This window comes from Pithys albifrons, chromosome 18 (assembly GCF_047495875.1).
Source record: "Pithys albifrons albifrons isolate INPA30051 chromosome 18, PitAlb_v1, whole genome shotgun sequence".
Lineage (NCBI taxonomy): Eukaryota > Metazoa > Chordata > Aves > Passeriformes > Thamnophilidae > Pithys > Pithys albifrons.
The window spans coordinates 4,006,632-4,019,285 of NC_092475.1; the positions used below are offsets into that span (position 1 = coordinate 4,006,632).

Sequence of the window (12,654 nt, forward strand, 5' to 3'; positions counted from 1 at the left end):
GCCGCAAAGGAGGGAGCCACCCCCTCCGCCTCTCCCCGGGGACGGCTGAGGGGGCGGCCAGCTGGGCTTGGAGCCGTGCGGGGAGCACCCGGGGGCCGCATCCTGCCCCGCTCCGCCTGGCACCCCCAGCCCCGCGCCAGGAGGGAGCCGGCAGGGGCGTCCCCCCCCCGCCGGGAGAGGAGCCGGCGGGACTCATCCCGTTCCCCCCACCCCCCCACTGCCGGGAGGCGCCCAATCCCGGCCGGGACCGGGGCTTGCCCCGCCGGCCGTCACGTGGGCCGGCCCGCACCGGGGCCGCCGTAAAGAGCCGCCGCCGCCGCCCCCACCGCCACTTCCCCGCCGGGCGCAGCCAGGGACGCACCCACGGGACACGGGACGGCGAGAGGGGGAATACCGGGGGGGAAGGCAGCCCCGCTCTGCCAGGGGGACCTGCTGGTTTGGGTTTTTTTTCACCTCCCTCCTCCACGAACTTCAATTTTTTTTTAAATTATTATTGTTATTTCCTTGGGATTTGCCTGGATGGTCTGAGCACAGCTCCATGCCCCCCCGGGCATGCCCAGCTCCGCTCCTGGCCCGCTGCCATGTGAGTACCTGTGCGGGAGAAGCGGGCCGAGGGCGGGATGCTGTTGCGGGGTTTGGCGGCTCGAGTCCTCCGCCCGCACGGAGAGGCCTGCCCGAGGGTTATTGCGCTTTTTAACTAGAAAGCAGCAGCGTTGGTTGTCTAAGGGACGCCGAAGATGCTCCCGATCCTGGACTACTGCCCAGGTCCTTCGGGACTGCGCTCCCGCCCGGCCAGGGCGCCCGAGGGGCCGTACCGTAGTCGGTCTCCTCCCCGCCAGCAAGGCCCCGAGTCTCGCTTCAGGCCCCGGGCTCAGAAGAAAAAGACGGGAAGGGAAATACTTTTTTTGGGGAAAAAAAATTAATTGTTAAGAGTTTTTTTCCGGCTCCTTAGAGGTGCCCAGGCGGGCGGCAGGGCCGGGAAAGGTGCGCGGGGTCGCTGCCAGTTCGCAGAAAGTTATTTCTCGCCTTGGCTCAGAGGGAAGTTTAAAGGGAAAAAGTTTAAAATTTCAGCCTTTGCCTGAGGCAGGGAAGAGGCGGTTTTGGTTCAGAAAAGTCCATCGGGATCCCGGTGTGTGGGGGGTCTCAGCAAGCTGTTCTCGGTTCTCATTTCAGGTTCCTCTGAGTGAGCCCCTCGGCACCGCCGGGCCGCAGCCGGACGGGCCCTGAGCAGCCACCGTCACCGCCGCCGAGGACGGAACATGTATCAGGGTCTCGCCCTCGCCCCAAACCATGGCCAGTCGGCTTATTCCCACGACTCCAGCAACTTCCTCCACTCGTCGGCCGGCTCGCCCGTCTACGTGCCCACCACCCGGGTGCCCTCCGTCCTCCAGACGTTGCCCTACCTGCAAGGCTGCGAGCCGCACCAGAGCCACCTCGGCAACCCCGCGGGCTGGGGGCAGAGCAGCGGCGAGGCCGCCGCTTTCAACGCCGGCAGTCCCCACCCGCCGTCGGGCTTCTCGTACTCGCACAGCCCGCCGGGCAGCAGCCCCACGGGCCGCGACGGCGCCTACCAGGGGCCCCTGCTGCTGGGCGGCGGGGGCCGGGAGCAGTACGGCAACGCTTTGGTGCGCTCCGTTAACGGGTCCTACTCCAGCCCCTACCCCGCCTACGTGACCCCCGAGATACCGCCTTCCTGGACGGCCGGACACTTTGAGAGCAGCGTCCTGCACAGCCTGCAGACGAGGCAGGCGGCCTTACCCGGCCGCAGGTCCACCTTCGGTAGGTCGCCGCAGCCTCTCACCGATGTGCGGGGCGCCGAGTCGTTGCCCGACTGTCGGCGCCGGGTGGGAGTCATCCCCATCTCCATCCCCATCCTCATCCCCTCGGTGTGTCGGTGGCCCGGCCGCGGGTTGAGCTGCCCCGCTGGCACCCCTGACAGGAGAGGAGATGATTTTATGCAGGGATGGAGAGATGGTCCGGGAATGGGGTGTGTGCGGCTCACCCCGGGTAGAGATGGGATGTGTGTGGTGGGGCTGCGTGTGTGACAAGGGCAAAGACCACGTTTCAGAGCAGAGCAATTCCCCCGGAGGACAGAGGAGCAGAGTCCGTTCAACCCCTTCTCCCTTACCCCACCACCACCCCGCGGTATCTCCTTCCCACAATATCGACTTTGTGCCTGTGCTTCAATAGTTACCCTTGTGTTTAAATTAGCGGGGCAGATTTATAGCTCCTTCCCTTTTAAGTAATTTATTGTGGTAAATTAGTTTATATTTGAACAGACTCTCGGTCTCCTCATTCACCTTCGCCCAAACAGGTCCACAGCTGCATCGCTCTGCGGCCTTTGGGGAGGCTCCGAAACGCGCTCAGGCGTTGAACAATAAACCCCACTTCAATTCCTTTGCATCCACACCGAGAGTCCCTTTAAACCAAGCTCTGAGCAAATAAAGTTTTGGGCTTGATTTAACAGGACTCTTCGTGCTCAGGGTTTATATCCCCGGGGGCACTTCACCAGCCTCCTCCGGTTGTGGTTTGCAAAGTCCTTTAGAAGCCGCTTCAAGATCTCAAGTCGCGTTATCATCTTCACTGCGGTGAACCGAATTATCTTATCTTCACCCCAAGAACAAAGTTAAAGCAGGGAAGCAACCCCCTCCCCACCGAACTGTCTCCCTGGCTCGGCTTTTCCTCCCACGCCGGAGTTGCTGGGCAGCGGTTTATTTCCAGGATTTTCTCTTTGGGAAAATCCGTTGCGTTGTGCTAGAAGGGATTGTCCTGCCGGAGGTGATGCCCCAGAAATCTCTTCTGCTGTTTGAATTCAGTGCTTTAGGATCCGGGATAGCGGCCGCCGTCCTCTCTGTCGTTTATTTTTGCTCTTGAATAGTGTAAACTACTCTTAAGTAGCCTAAGCTTTTCTTTTTTATTATTTATTTATGGAACTATCTCAGTGGGGTTTTTTTTTAACTTTTCTTTTTACGTTTCATTTTTATTTTCCTTTTGCCCCTTTTAAGTTTTGTTCTTTTTCTTCCCATTGAATCATTATTAATACGATCAAAGATAAATTGAAAAAAAAAGAGCGTATTTTTCTTTGGAAGAAAATAACAGTTGAGGCAGAGGAAGTTATTTAAAATTAAAAAAAAAAAAAGAGAGAGAGAGGGAGCGGGAAAAGAAGCAGTAGGAGGAAAGAGACCGACACTCTTTTGAGAGGTCTCTCAGTTTCGCTCCGGGCCGCCCGTTTGCCGCGGGGCAGGGTCGGACCGCGGACGGTGCTCGGAGCGGCTCCGCGGCTGCTTCCCGGGAGTATTTTGGGGCTTTTTTTCTGCAGGGAGGCAAAAAGTGAGGAAGAGCCTCTCTTGCAGGAGTTGGGCTCGCGGGCAGCCGATGATGCATTCCCGGGGAGCCCCGGGCGCCCTGCGGCTGCCAGCCCGGCACCTCTCCACGGGCAGTCCCGAGCCTTCCATGGCCGGGACGTCCCCGCAGCCAGCGGTTTCATGACTTTCTTGATAGAGATCAGGAAAATCGTCCCGTTTTCCCCTCTCTCCCATTTATTTTTGCATCCTGGGATAACATCGCATGCTCCCGCTTGGTAGCGTCTCTGCCCCTTCCCATCCCAGGGATACCCCAGCCGCCCTCAGCCCTTTGGGGTTCTTTGGGGAAGGGATGGGGGAACATTTCTGAGCAAAATATTAAAAGATTAAATTATGGAGCGAATAAAGGGGTTTGGTTCACACTTGATAGCATGGAGGGAAACTCTCTCTGGACCGGGATTGCCCCAGTATTGGAGCACAGAGAATTAGAGGGTCTCTCCCGCAGAGTCCCCCTGGACAGCCCTGTGCGATGGGGATGGCTCCTGACCCTTATGCCATGGCTGTCTCTTCCAGAGTATCTCGAGGAGTTCCCCGGAGACGGTCGGGAATGTGTAAACTGCGGAGCCATGTCCACACCGCTCTGGAGGAAGGACGGCACCGGGCACTACCTGTGCAACGCCTGCGGGCTCTACCACAAAATGAACGGCATCAACCGGCCGCTCAAGCCGCAGAAGAGGCTGGTAAGAGGGGGAAGCTCCCCTGGGATCCACTGCTGCGCCCAGGGGTGGCTGGGAGGCAGGAGCCGGGGGGCTTCACGATGCCCGCTCGGTTGGAGCCTCTGTTCCTGTGTTATGGTCCTCCCACAAGTCCATTGCCATCAGCACTGGCAGGAGATCCTTGTTGCGGTGCGGACCTGGCTGGGGTCAGCGGGAATGGAGTGAAGTTAGAGGGACTGTGGGCCCAGCACGACTGCAGGGTCTCAGGGACTGAAGGGGTTCTGGGGCTGCATGGAGGGTCTGTGCCAGAGCCCAGTGGGGACAATCAGCCCCACATGTGCTTGAGACTCCTGTGGGCTTCCCCTGAGTCCATTTCTGGAGTGGGTATATTGCTTTTTATTCTATAATCACTATTATTATTGTTTCCTAGTTCTTCCTGCAGACACATGCAGTCTAGGCAGGGTAGCTGAACAGAAAGCAGGGCTGGTCCTGAGCTGGCCCAGCAGGTTTGTGGCTGCTTGCTCTGGGAGCAGGATGAGGACCACTTCCCTGCTGCCTTCACTTGCCTGCCTAAGGGGAAAACTTGGAGTTTGGTAGTTTCCACTTTCCCTGCAGGTTAAAGCATTCATTCCCTCCTCAATGTAATATTTGCCTTCCTCCAATTTGGATCCCACGGAGAGAGAGAAAAAGCACCACCTTTTTTTTTTTTTTTTTTTTTTGTGGTGTCACTTTGGAATGTTTAAATTTGGTGGTAACAGTTTTGGTTTTAGAGGCTGTCATCAGAAGCCATCATTAAAAACAGGATGTTTGTTGGAACTGTGCAGGGGAACAGCTGGGAGCTCCTTGGGCTTTCACTCAGGGTGTATTCCTGCCATTATTTTTTTGTATTGCAAAACAAATTATTAGTAATAACCCAACAGCGACAAGTTTCTGTGCAAGAAAACCATTAAGAAACAAAGAAGTTTAGACTGAGCAAGTTGTTTCATTCTCACTCCTATCCCAGAAACACAAATCTGGGTTTGTGAAATAAAATGAGTGATAGCTCCATGGGAAAATCTGCTTGTTTTGCTCATCACATCAAAATCAAGGCATTTCTGTGAAACATTTAGCATTATCCAACAGGATTTGCCTGTCTCTCCAAAACCCTCCTGTCTCCTTTAATGTGATGACATTAAATCTGCATCCCTGGTGGCTGCTGCACTGCAAATCTCAGAGTTACGCTGGTGAATTCTTCAAAGCAAATGCAATTCATGCGTAGAAAGAGGCGCAAACCAATTTAAATCCAACTCCATATTTTGGAATGACTTCCAAATATGATGCTGGATAAATTTCCAGGGTTTTTTTGAACAGCTTTTTCCTGAGGAAATTGGCAAGATCTTGTGATTTTTCAGTATTTTATTTTGGCACATGGGAAAGGAGACAGCCCTGTGTTGCCTGCACCCTGCCCAAGCCCCATCCATAGCATCCATCAGTGCTTTTTTGGCACAAATTTGTCAGCAAACATTTCAACAAAATTTTCTGGTGGAAAATGCTTGTTTACAGAATTAAGGCCATTTCCCAGGGATGAGCAAATGTAGTTGGGAATTATCAAAATACTTCCAACCTTTTTTTATTATTATTTTGGGAATTAACACACTAATGTTAAAGCTCAAATTAAAGAGCTGATTCTTATCAAGTGGAAGCTTTTTTCTAGGGTTGAAATACTTGAGGGAATTTGTTTTATGGGTTAGAAAAGGGGATGCAGTTTTGACTTTCCATCCTGATTTTGGAGTGGAACATTTCAAAATCTTGGGTTTTCCCCAAGGGTTTGAAATGCCATGTTGCAGCAAGTTCAACATCACTGGAAGAAAAAGGATCTATTGATGATGGACAAGAAGGTACCAGGTGAACTGTGCAAACCCACCACCACGGGAGCCACCTGCACTCCTGTGGCTTGGGATGTTTATTCCCCCCAAAACAATTTCCATGGCAGGGAAGGGATGTCTTCCCTGCTCACACCTTCACCCACATGGGCTGGGTGAGAGCAGAGCAGTGAACACAGAGACACGCCAAGGCTACAAGAACGATGGAATTGGCTTTCACAATGCAGTGAAACACAGACATGGGAAGGAAAAATGGTTACATTTGTCCTTTACATTACGACCTTTGTTCTGTACGTAGGCACTGCGTTGGAAGTTATTCTGACTTCTGTTTCACAAAGCAAAGTCCCCCAGAGAGCCCTGGAGAACACGACGTGGCCCAGATATCACTGCGGGAATGACGTCCTGCAGCTCGGCCGTGCTCAGCCTGCTTGTGCGTGGGAGAGGCCAAGCAGTAGTAGTGTAGTTTCCACTTCATTTTTTGTTTCTTTTTTGAGATAAGGGCAACATCCTCTATGCAGCAGGGACAGACATTGTGCTACAGCCCCTGTCTGGGTTAAAAGCGCTGTGGCTTTTGGTAGAAAGGGTTTATCTTCGAGGAGGATGGAGGCTGCACTTTATTTTAGGAAGCACCTCTTCTAGCTGAAGTTTCTTAGTATGTTTCACAAAAAAAAGATACCCGAGATGCAATTTGAAAAGCCAGATCACTTTTGCCACCAGGAGTATCTGGTGAAGGTGGATGGCTCCATCCCACACAGATCTGCCGTCCACAGTACAGCATGTGGGGCAGATGCAGCAGCTGTCCTATGCTCAGCAGCTCCTACACCACCCTGAGCTGAAGGACTAACTTGGGGATGAATTTTCAGTGGGTTCTGTGCCACTTTTAGAGAAGGTGGGAATGGGACTGGTAATGGCCCTGAGACTATCTAATAGGAGCCCAAAGTCACACGATGCTAATGGTGCATGCCTTGGATTTCTCCCACCCTTCAGTACCTGCTGCTCCCTCATCCTGCAAGGTGCAGGTTTGCCCAGAGCCTTAGTAACAAAGGCAAATCTGAAAGGATGCTGCTGTCTTTGGCTTTGAGCTTTAGATCTGCCCACTTTCAGAAGCTGAGCTCAGATATCTCAGCACACTTCACCACAATTTCTTTCCTGTAATCAACAGGTCCCCTCAATCCTGGAAAGGGGAACAGAGAAGCATTGATAAAATCTGAGGGTTCAGTGCTTTTCTTTTTTTCTGTGAAGCCCTGTGGAGTCTTTTCCACTTTTGAAAAGTGAACCAAAATCTATAATGGGTTGGTCTCCCTTGGAAGGACCTGTCCTGCTGGCTCTGAATTTTTTGGGCTTTCCAAGCAGCACTTACGTACAGTTGATTCGACAGGCACCAACTCACCCTTCCTTGAGCTTATCAGCAGCACTTGGCTGTCAAGCCCAGTCAGTGAAGAGTTTTTGTTTGAGTGTATGCTGCATTTGTATAAATAAACACTGAGCACAATGTTGAAGTCAACAACTTCCTAGACAAGGTCAGAATGGTACAAAGGCTGCAGGGTGGAGACAGGCAGAAATGCATTTTCTTTCAAGAGAATTGCTGGGAAACCAGCAATAATGTATTGTACCCTCGTCCTTCAGTGAGCAACAGTAGCCTTGACTGTCTCTTTCTTGCAAAGCTGGCAGGTTGTGATGCAGGGACAGGTTCTCATAGGGTTTTCATATGAAAATTTTAATATTTGATAGTGAAACATGGTTTCTTCTCTCCCGGACTGTGTGAGGAGGAGCCAGCCTGCAGAGGAGATGCAGAAGACACATGTCACTGCCCCAGCAGGAGCCCATGAGCAGGTTGTGACACAGTGCTGGCAGGGTGGGCCAAGCTCTAGCAGGCTGGCATTGCCCTTGGGCCACCAGGGCCACAGGTCTTATTGCCACCTCACTTGCAAGTTGCAGACAAGGTGTTGCATGAAATAGGGACAGTGTGTCCCTCCTTTCCAGGGACCAGCGGTGGCCCAGAAATTTTGGGGCTTTCCAGAAGGCTTTGCATTGGCCACCTCCCATCCACAGGTGATGACAGATTGCACTAGGAACAGCTGTCCCAGGGCTGAGTGCCTCCAAATTCCCCTCTGTACCCACAGTAGGAGTTGGACCTCAGAACCTTTCCATCCACCAGTTCAGCACCTCCCTCTGCTCCCATCAGTTGCAGGGATGAGCAGCACTACCCTGGCAGCTGAAAGGCTGTAGCTGCTCCAGGATCTTGCTGTGAAACCATATCCCAAATTAGGGACAAAGTTTGCTGTCTCATTCTCTGTGCCAGGCTTGTCATCTCACACTCAGTGTATTGTTATTTTTGCTTGGTTATTTCTTGAAAGATAAATAATTTCCAAAGCAATACCATTATTTGCCAATAGCTGCTGAGACCTCTTTGCGGAGCAATGAGTGAATCAACCCTTGGGCATGTCACTTGTGTGTCTTGAAACTCAAAGCTGATCTTTATTTGACTGCTAACCTTGTAAAAACATTTCATTTTCATTCATACTCTTCCCACCTCATTTGTTACACTGCTCAGTCAGGTTATCGAGCAATAATGGAAAAATAAACAAACAGGGAGTTCTTTATTGCTTGCATCACCTGTCGTCTGCCTTTGAGTGGATTCAAAGTGATTTTCTCAAGGCTGAAGAACATATTTAAACACTTGAATGGGGAGAGCCTGAGATACTACTTATGCCACAGGTATCTTATACTTAATGAGGTCTTCTACTAGAATAGTTTCAATACCTGGTGTTAATAGACTTTCAGATGAAATGTCTATTGAGCTGACAAGTCTGTATAAAGAGAGATGTGAATTTTCCAGTGGCTTAGAGGAAAGTTGTCAGAAATGAGTTTGCTACTTCTGCCAGAACATTTACCTTCTCCATTTGGAATTATTACTATTTCAGAGCCAGCAATCACTACATTCACGAAATATGTCATTAATTAATGTCTGCATGGTGTTTCTGCAGCCTGTAAGAGCACAGATTATCTGTGATACATGAAGAATAACCTCCCTGGTCTCACTGTGGACCAGTTCAGTTTGGTTCTGCTCAGTTCAGGCAATTGATTCCAGTTGTCTTAAACCAGAGATTAATTGGGATGCTGCTAACTTTAGTAGCAGTTCTGAGTGCAGAGAACCAGAGGAGTTCAGGTAAAATGAGTTTTCTTCCTGCATTTAAAGCCCAGCTGATATTTTCCATCTCTTTTTCCATCTGAGTGGATCTCCTGGAGGGAAATTTTCCATGCTCTGAGTCTTGATCACTTCCAGCAGATTTGTTGGAAGTTTGTGAAATGAGTTGCAAGGACATTCGCCATGTTTATTGATCTCAATAACAAAAAAACACTTGCAAATTGGAGTGATCTCATTTGAATGTAATTTCCTTGATCTTAATTTGGCTACTTGTATGTGATTCACATTTTCCAGGAAAATGGTGTAATTGTAGATTTTATTTTTATATGAAAGGAAACTTCCCAATTCATCATTCTCATGTGTGCACTCATGTATTTGTTTGTTTGTTTTTAAGTCTTCATCTAGACGTGCTGGCCTATGTTGCACTAACTGCCACACAACCAACACCACCCTCTGGAGAAGGAACGCCGAGGGGGAGCCTGTCTGCAATGCCTGTGGATTGTACATGAAGCTCCATGGGGTGAGGAGCATGTCCACATCGGGAGGGACCCTTTGGGAGTGGGAATCATTGCCCAGCAGCACTAGGAGATCAGGTGTGGAGGGATCAGCCTCTAGACCAGACCCAGAAGAGTTGTAACCTAGTCCTGTCTCCTTGAACAGTTAAAAGCTCAGTCTGTTGGGGTTCTCCAGGATAAGGCTGAGAGGGCACTGAAACACCCAGGATGTCCAAAGAAACTGTGGATGTCCCATCCCTGGAAGTGTTCAAGGCCAGGTTGGATGTGGCTTGGAGCAGCCTGGCCTAGTGGAAAGTGTCCCTGCCCATGGCATGGAAGTTGGAACTAACTGGTCAACACAAACCATCCTGGGATTCTATGAAAAAGAAAGCTTACCATGCTCCAGTAGCTGGAGACTGAAGCTCCCCAAACCCAGACTGAGATAAGGAGCATATTTTTTTCTGTATGTGTTAATTGAGAATGTGTAAAGGATGCTAAAGAACCCACATAGAGGTTGGCTGATGACATTTATCCACAGAGGATGGGAACTGTTGATAACATGTACATCAGCCAAAGAGGAGACTCCATCCTTCTGTACAGACTTCTTCAACTCCTGCCATAAGGGTTGAAATCTCTTTACCCCATGACTGTTCCCTCTGTGCCATATAGACTCTTGGTGTGTCAGTGGAATTTATTAGGGCCCTGTCATAAAGGTCACTAATAAATCAGGAAAAGAAAAATAGGAAATAAAGGAAAAAACAAAATTTGTGGGAAAGCCTGAGCTGTTAGCCTTATACATCTTCCAGCCAAGGCCTGTTGCGGAGAAAAATAGCACTTAGTGAAGGACAAGGACTTTAGGTGCTTTGCATGAGCTACAGCACTTAAGTGGGAGAGCAACGTGTGTGTGGGAAGGAACCGAGTTAAATACAGTATTAATGATTCTAAACTTTATGAATGTCAAGGTACCACGACCTCTGGCCATGAAAAAGGAAAGCATCCAGACAAGGAAAAGGAAGCCTAAAAACATTACCAAAAGCAAAGCCTCAACAGGTACAGTGCTGTTATGATCCATCCAAAGTGCTTGGAGCACAGTTCACCTCAATATGTCTTCTGCAAGAAATATGATAATTAGAAAATGATATTAGGATTTTTTTCCCTGATGATTGCTTTACATCTAGGGCCTGTATTTATACATAGACCTCGTGTGAAAGGAGGATGCTGGGTGGGAAATCTCAGTCCTGTCATATTCTTGTGGGATTCCTCTGTGAATACCCAGCTCCAGCCCAGCAGCACTCATGTTGAAGCAGATTTGGGCTAAACTGAGTAATGAGAAGAAACAAGGGTGTGAACAGTATATTTAGGATTTGAGGGGAAGGTATCGTGATGCATTTAACATAAGCCCATCCATCCTGTACCAGGACTAGCACTGCCAGATTGTGAAAGGGTTCCCTCCTCCTTCCATCAGCATCTTGGCAGCCAAATACACTGACAGAGATTTGGTAGAGAAAAACCAGTAGAGTTATGCCATGAGATATGATTGTTGCCATTGAAATATAGATTTCTTTAAGAGCAGATTTGCACCTATTTTGTTTTCCCACCCTCTACCAATTGCCTTTCAGGATCTACAACTTCAGCCACTAACTCCCCTTCCTCCATTACCAACTCAGACAGCACGGTCACTTTAAAGTCAGAGCCCAGCACAACCTCGCAGTATCCCGGACAGACCATCGTGTCAGTGTCCCAGGTAAGGCACAGGGACCTGCAGTCATCACCTGCTGGGGTGGATGATCCACACACCTCCACAGCCACTGATCTGGGGGACCTTGGTGAGATTGAGAAATGAGGTCATTTTTGTCTCAGATTAAGGAAAGCAGAAACATGAGCCACCATGCAGTGGATCAGGAAAAGCTCCAGTCTGTTGGCTCCCCATCAGCTCTTTCATCTTGCAGTGGGGAACTGGGACCTGTTGGCTAATAACAGGCTTTCTAATGCCTTTCTGCTTCCCTCCCTGGGCAGGCACAGAGCCAGTCAGACGAGGCGCTGGCCAGCGGCCACAGCGAGTTCAAATTTGAGCCCGAGGACTACACCTTCTCCCCCACCACCATGGCCCCACAGCCCGGGCTGAGTGTGCCACTCCGGCAGGACTCCTGGTGTGCCCTGGCACTTGCCTAAGAAACCTTCAACTTCCAGCACAAAGCCTCGGGACCAATGTTTTTGGCGGGCCCCGCAGACAGCCGACAGGCAGGAGGACAGGCTGCCCCAGCGCCTCAGGACTGCAGGGTGTCCCACAGCCACAGGACAGGTTTCTCCTGGAGGATATATGTGGAAAATGCTGGATGGGGCTGAGATGATCCTGCTGTGGCACCAGTTCTCCAAAAAGCTCATCCTTACTTGGAGTGACCCAGGGCTACCTCCCCAAGGCTGCAATCCCAGAGCTACTTCCATTTTCCTGGGGAAAGCCTTCCTCCTTTGAGATGAAACCAGCAAATAAATGCATCCCAGAATTTATGTTTATTCACAGTGATTTCTCCCTCCTATTTCTCCTCTGTGTGCAATTTATTCCACTTTCCAATAAAGACTGTAATAACGTGGCACCGAATAACTTAATTTTATTAAAATGTAAACTATGTGGCCTGCCTTATGTTTTATTGGCCACAACAGGAAGAAAAGAGGAAAAAAAAGCAATGGTTGTTTTAAACATTTACTGTTTTATATTAAAAACGATCATCTCTATAAAGTGTTAGCTTCTGAAGCATTTAGCGTATCAACACTGAGCTGATGAGTCATACATGAAATAAACACGCTGCTCTTCCCTTTCCAGCTCCAAACAAAGAGTTTTTCATTATTATTTTAGGCAAACGACATGACAAAAGTGGTCAAAACCTCCCAATAATAAAAGAATAACAAAATGCTGTTTTCTCTTTTGTATTTCCTCACTGGTTTTGATATTGTCAACCCTTAGCATTAGATAATCAGAAGTTAGTCCTCCAAAACTGAAGGAAAAGGTTTGAGGGATTAAAGAATAAAGGATGTATTTGGAGGTATATTTGTTTGCATCCAGTTTTGGGGATGTTTTGAGTGGAGGATTTCTAGCTTTCAGCCATGCAGAGCAGATTACTTTTTAATTATTTT

General features: G+C 49.6%; 1 protein-coding gene across 1 annotated transcript; it reads left to right on the plus strand.

Annotated features, from left to right (window-relative positions):
* Positions 1 to 350: 350 nt before the first annotated feature.
* GATA5 (GATA binding protein 5) lies at positions 351 to 12,414 on the plus strand. The gene is made up of 7 exons (XM_071572707.1): positions 351 to 583; positions 1,174 to 1,779; positions 3,876 to 4,042; positions 9,423 to 9,548; positions 10,485 to 10,572; positions 11,142 to 11,266; positions 11,539 to 12,414. The coding sequence occupies exons 2-7, from the start codon at positions 1,260 to 1,262 to the stop codon at positions 11,692 to 11,694; spliced, it is 1,182 nt and encodes a 393-aa protein (XP_071428808.1). The 5' UTR covers positions 351 to 583; positions 1,174 to 1,259; the 3' UTR covers positions 11,695 to 12,414.
* Positions 12,415 to 12,654: the final 240 nt, after the last annotated feature.

What these genes read in the sequence shown, in the direction of transcription:
- GATA5 (XM_071572707.1), top strand. Translation starts at nt 1,260, where the DNA reads ATGTATCAGGGTCTCGCCCTCGCCCCAAACCATGGCCAGTCGGCTTAT. An exon ending in TGTACATGAAGCTCCATGGG is followed by an intron (nt 9,549 to 10,484) that starts GTGAGGAGCATG and finishes ATGAATGTCAAG; the next exon opens with GTACCACGACCTCTGGCCAT. An exon ending in CAAAAGCAAAGCCTCAACAG is followed by an intron (nt 10,573 to 11,141) that starts GTACAGTGCTGT and finishes ATTGCCTTTCAG; the next exon opens with GATCTACAACTTCAGCCACT.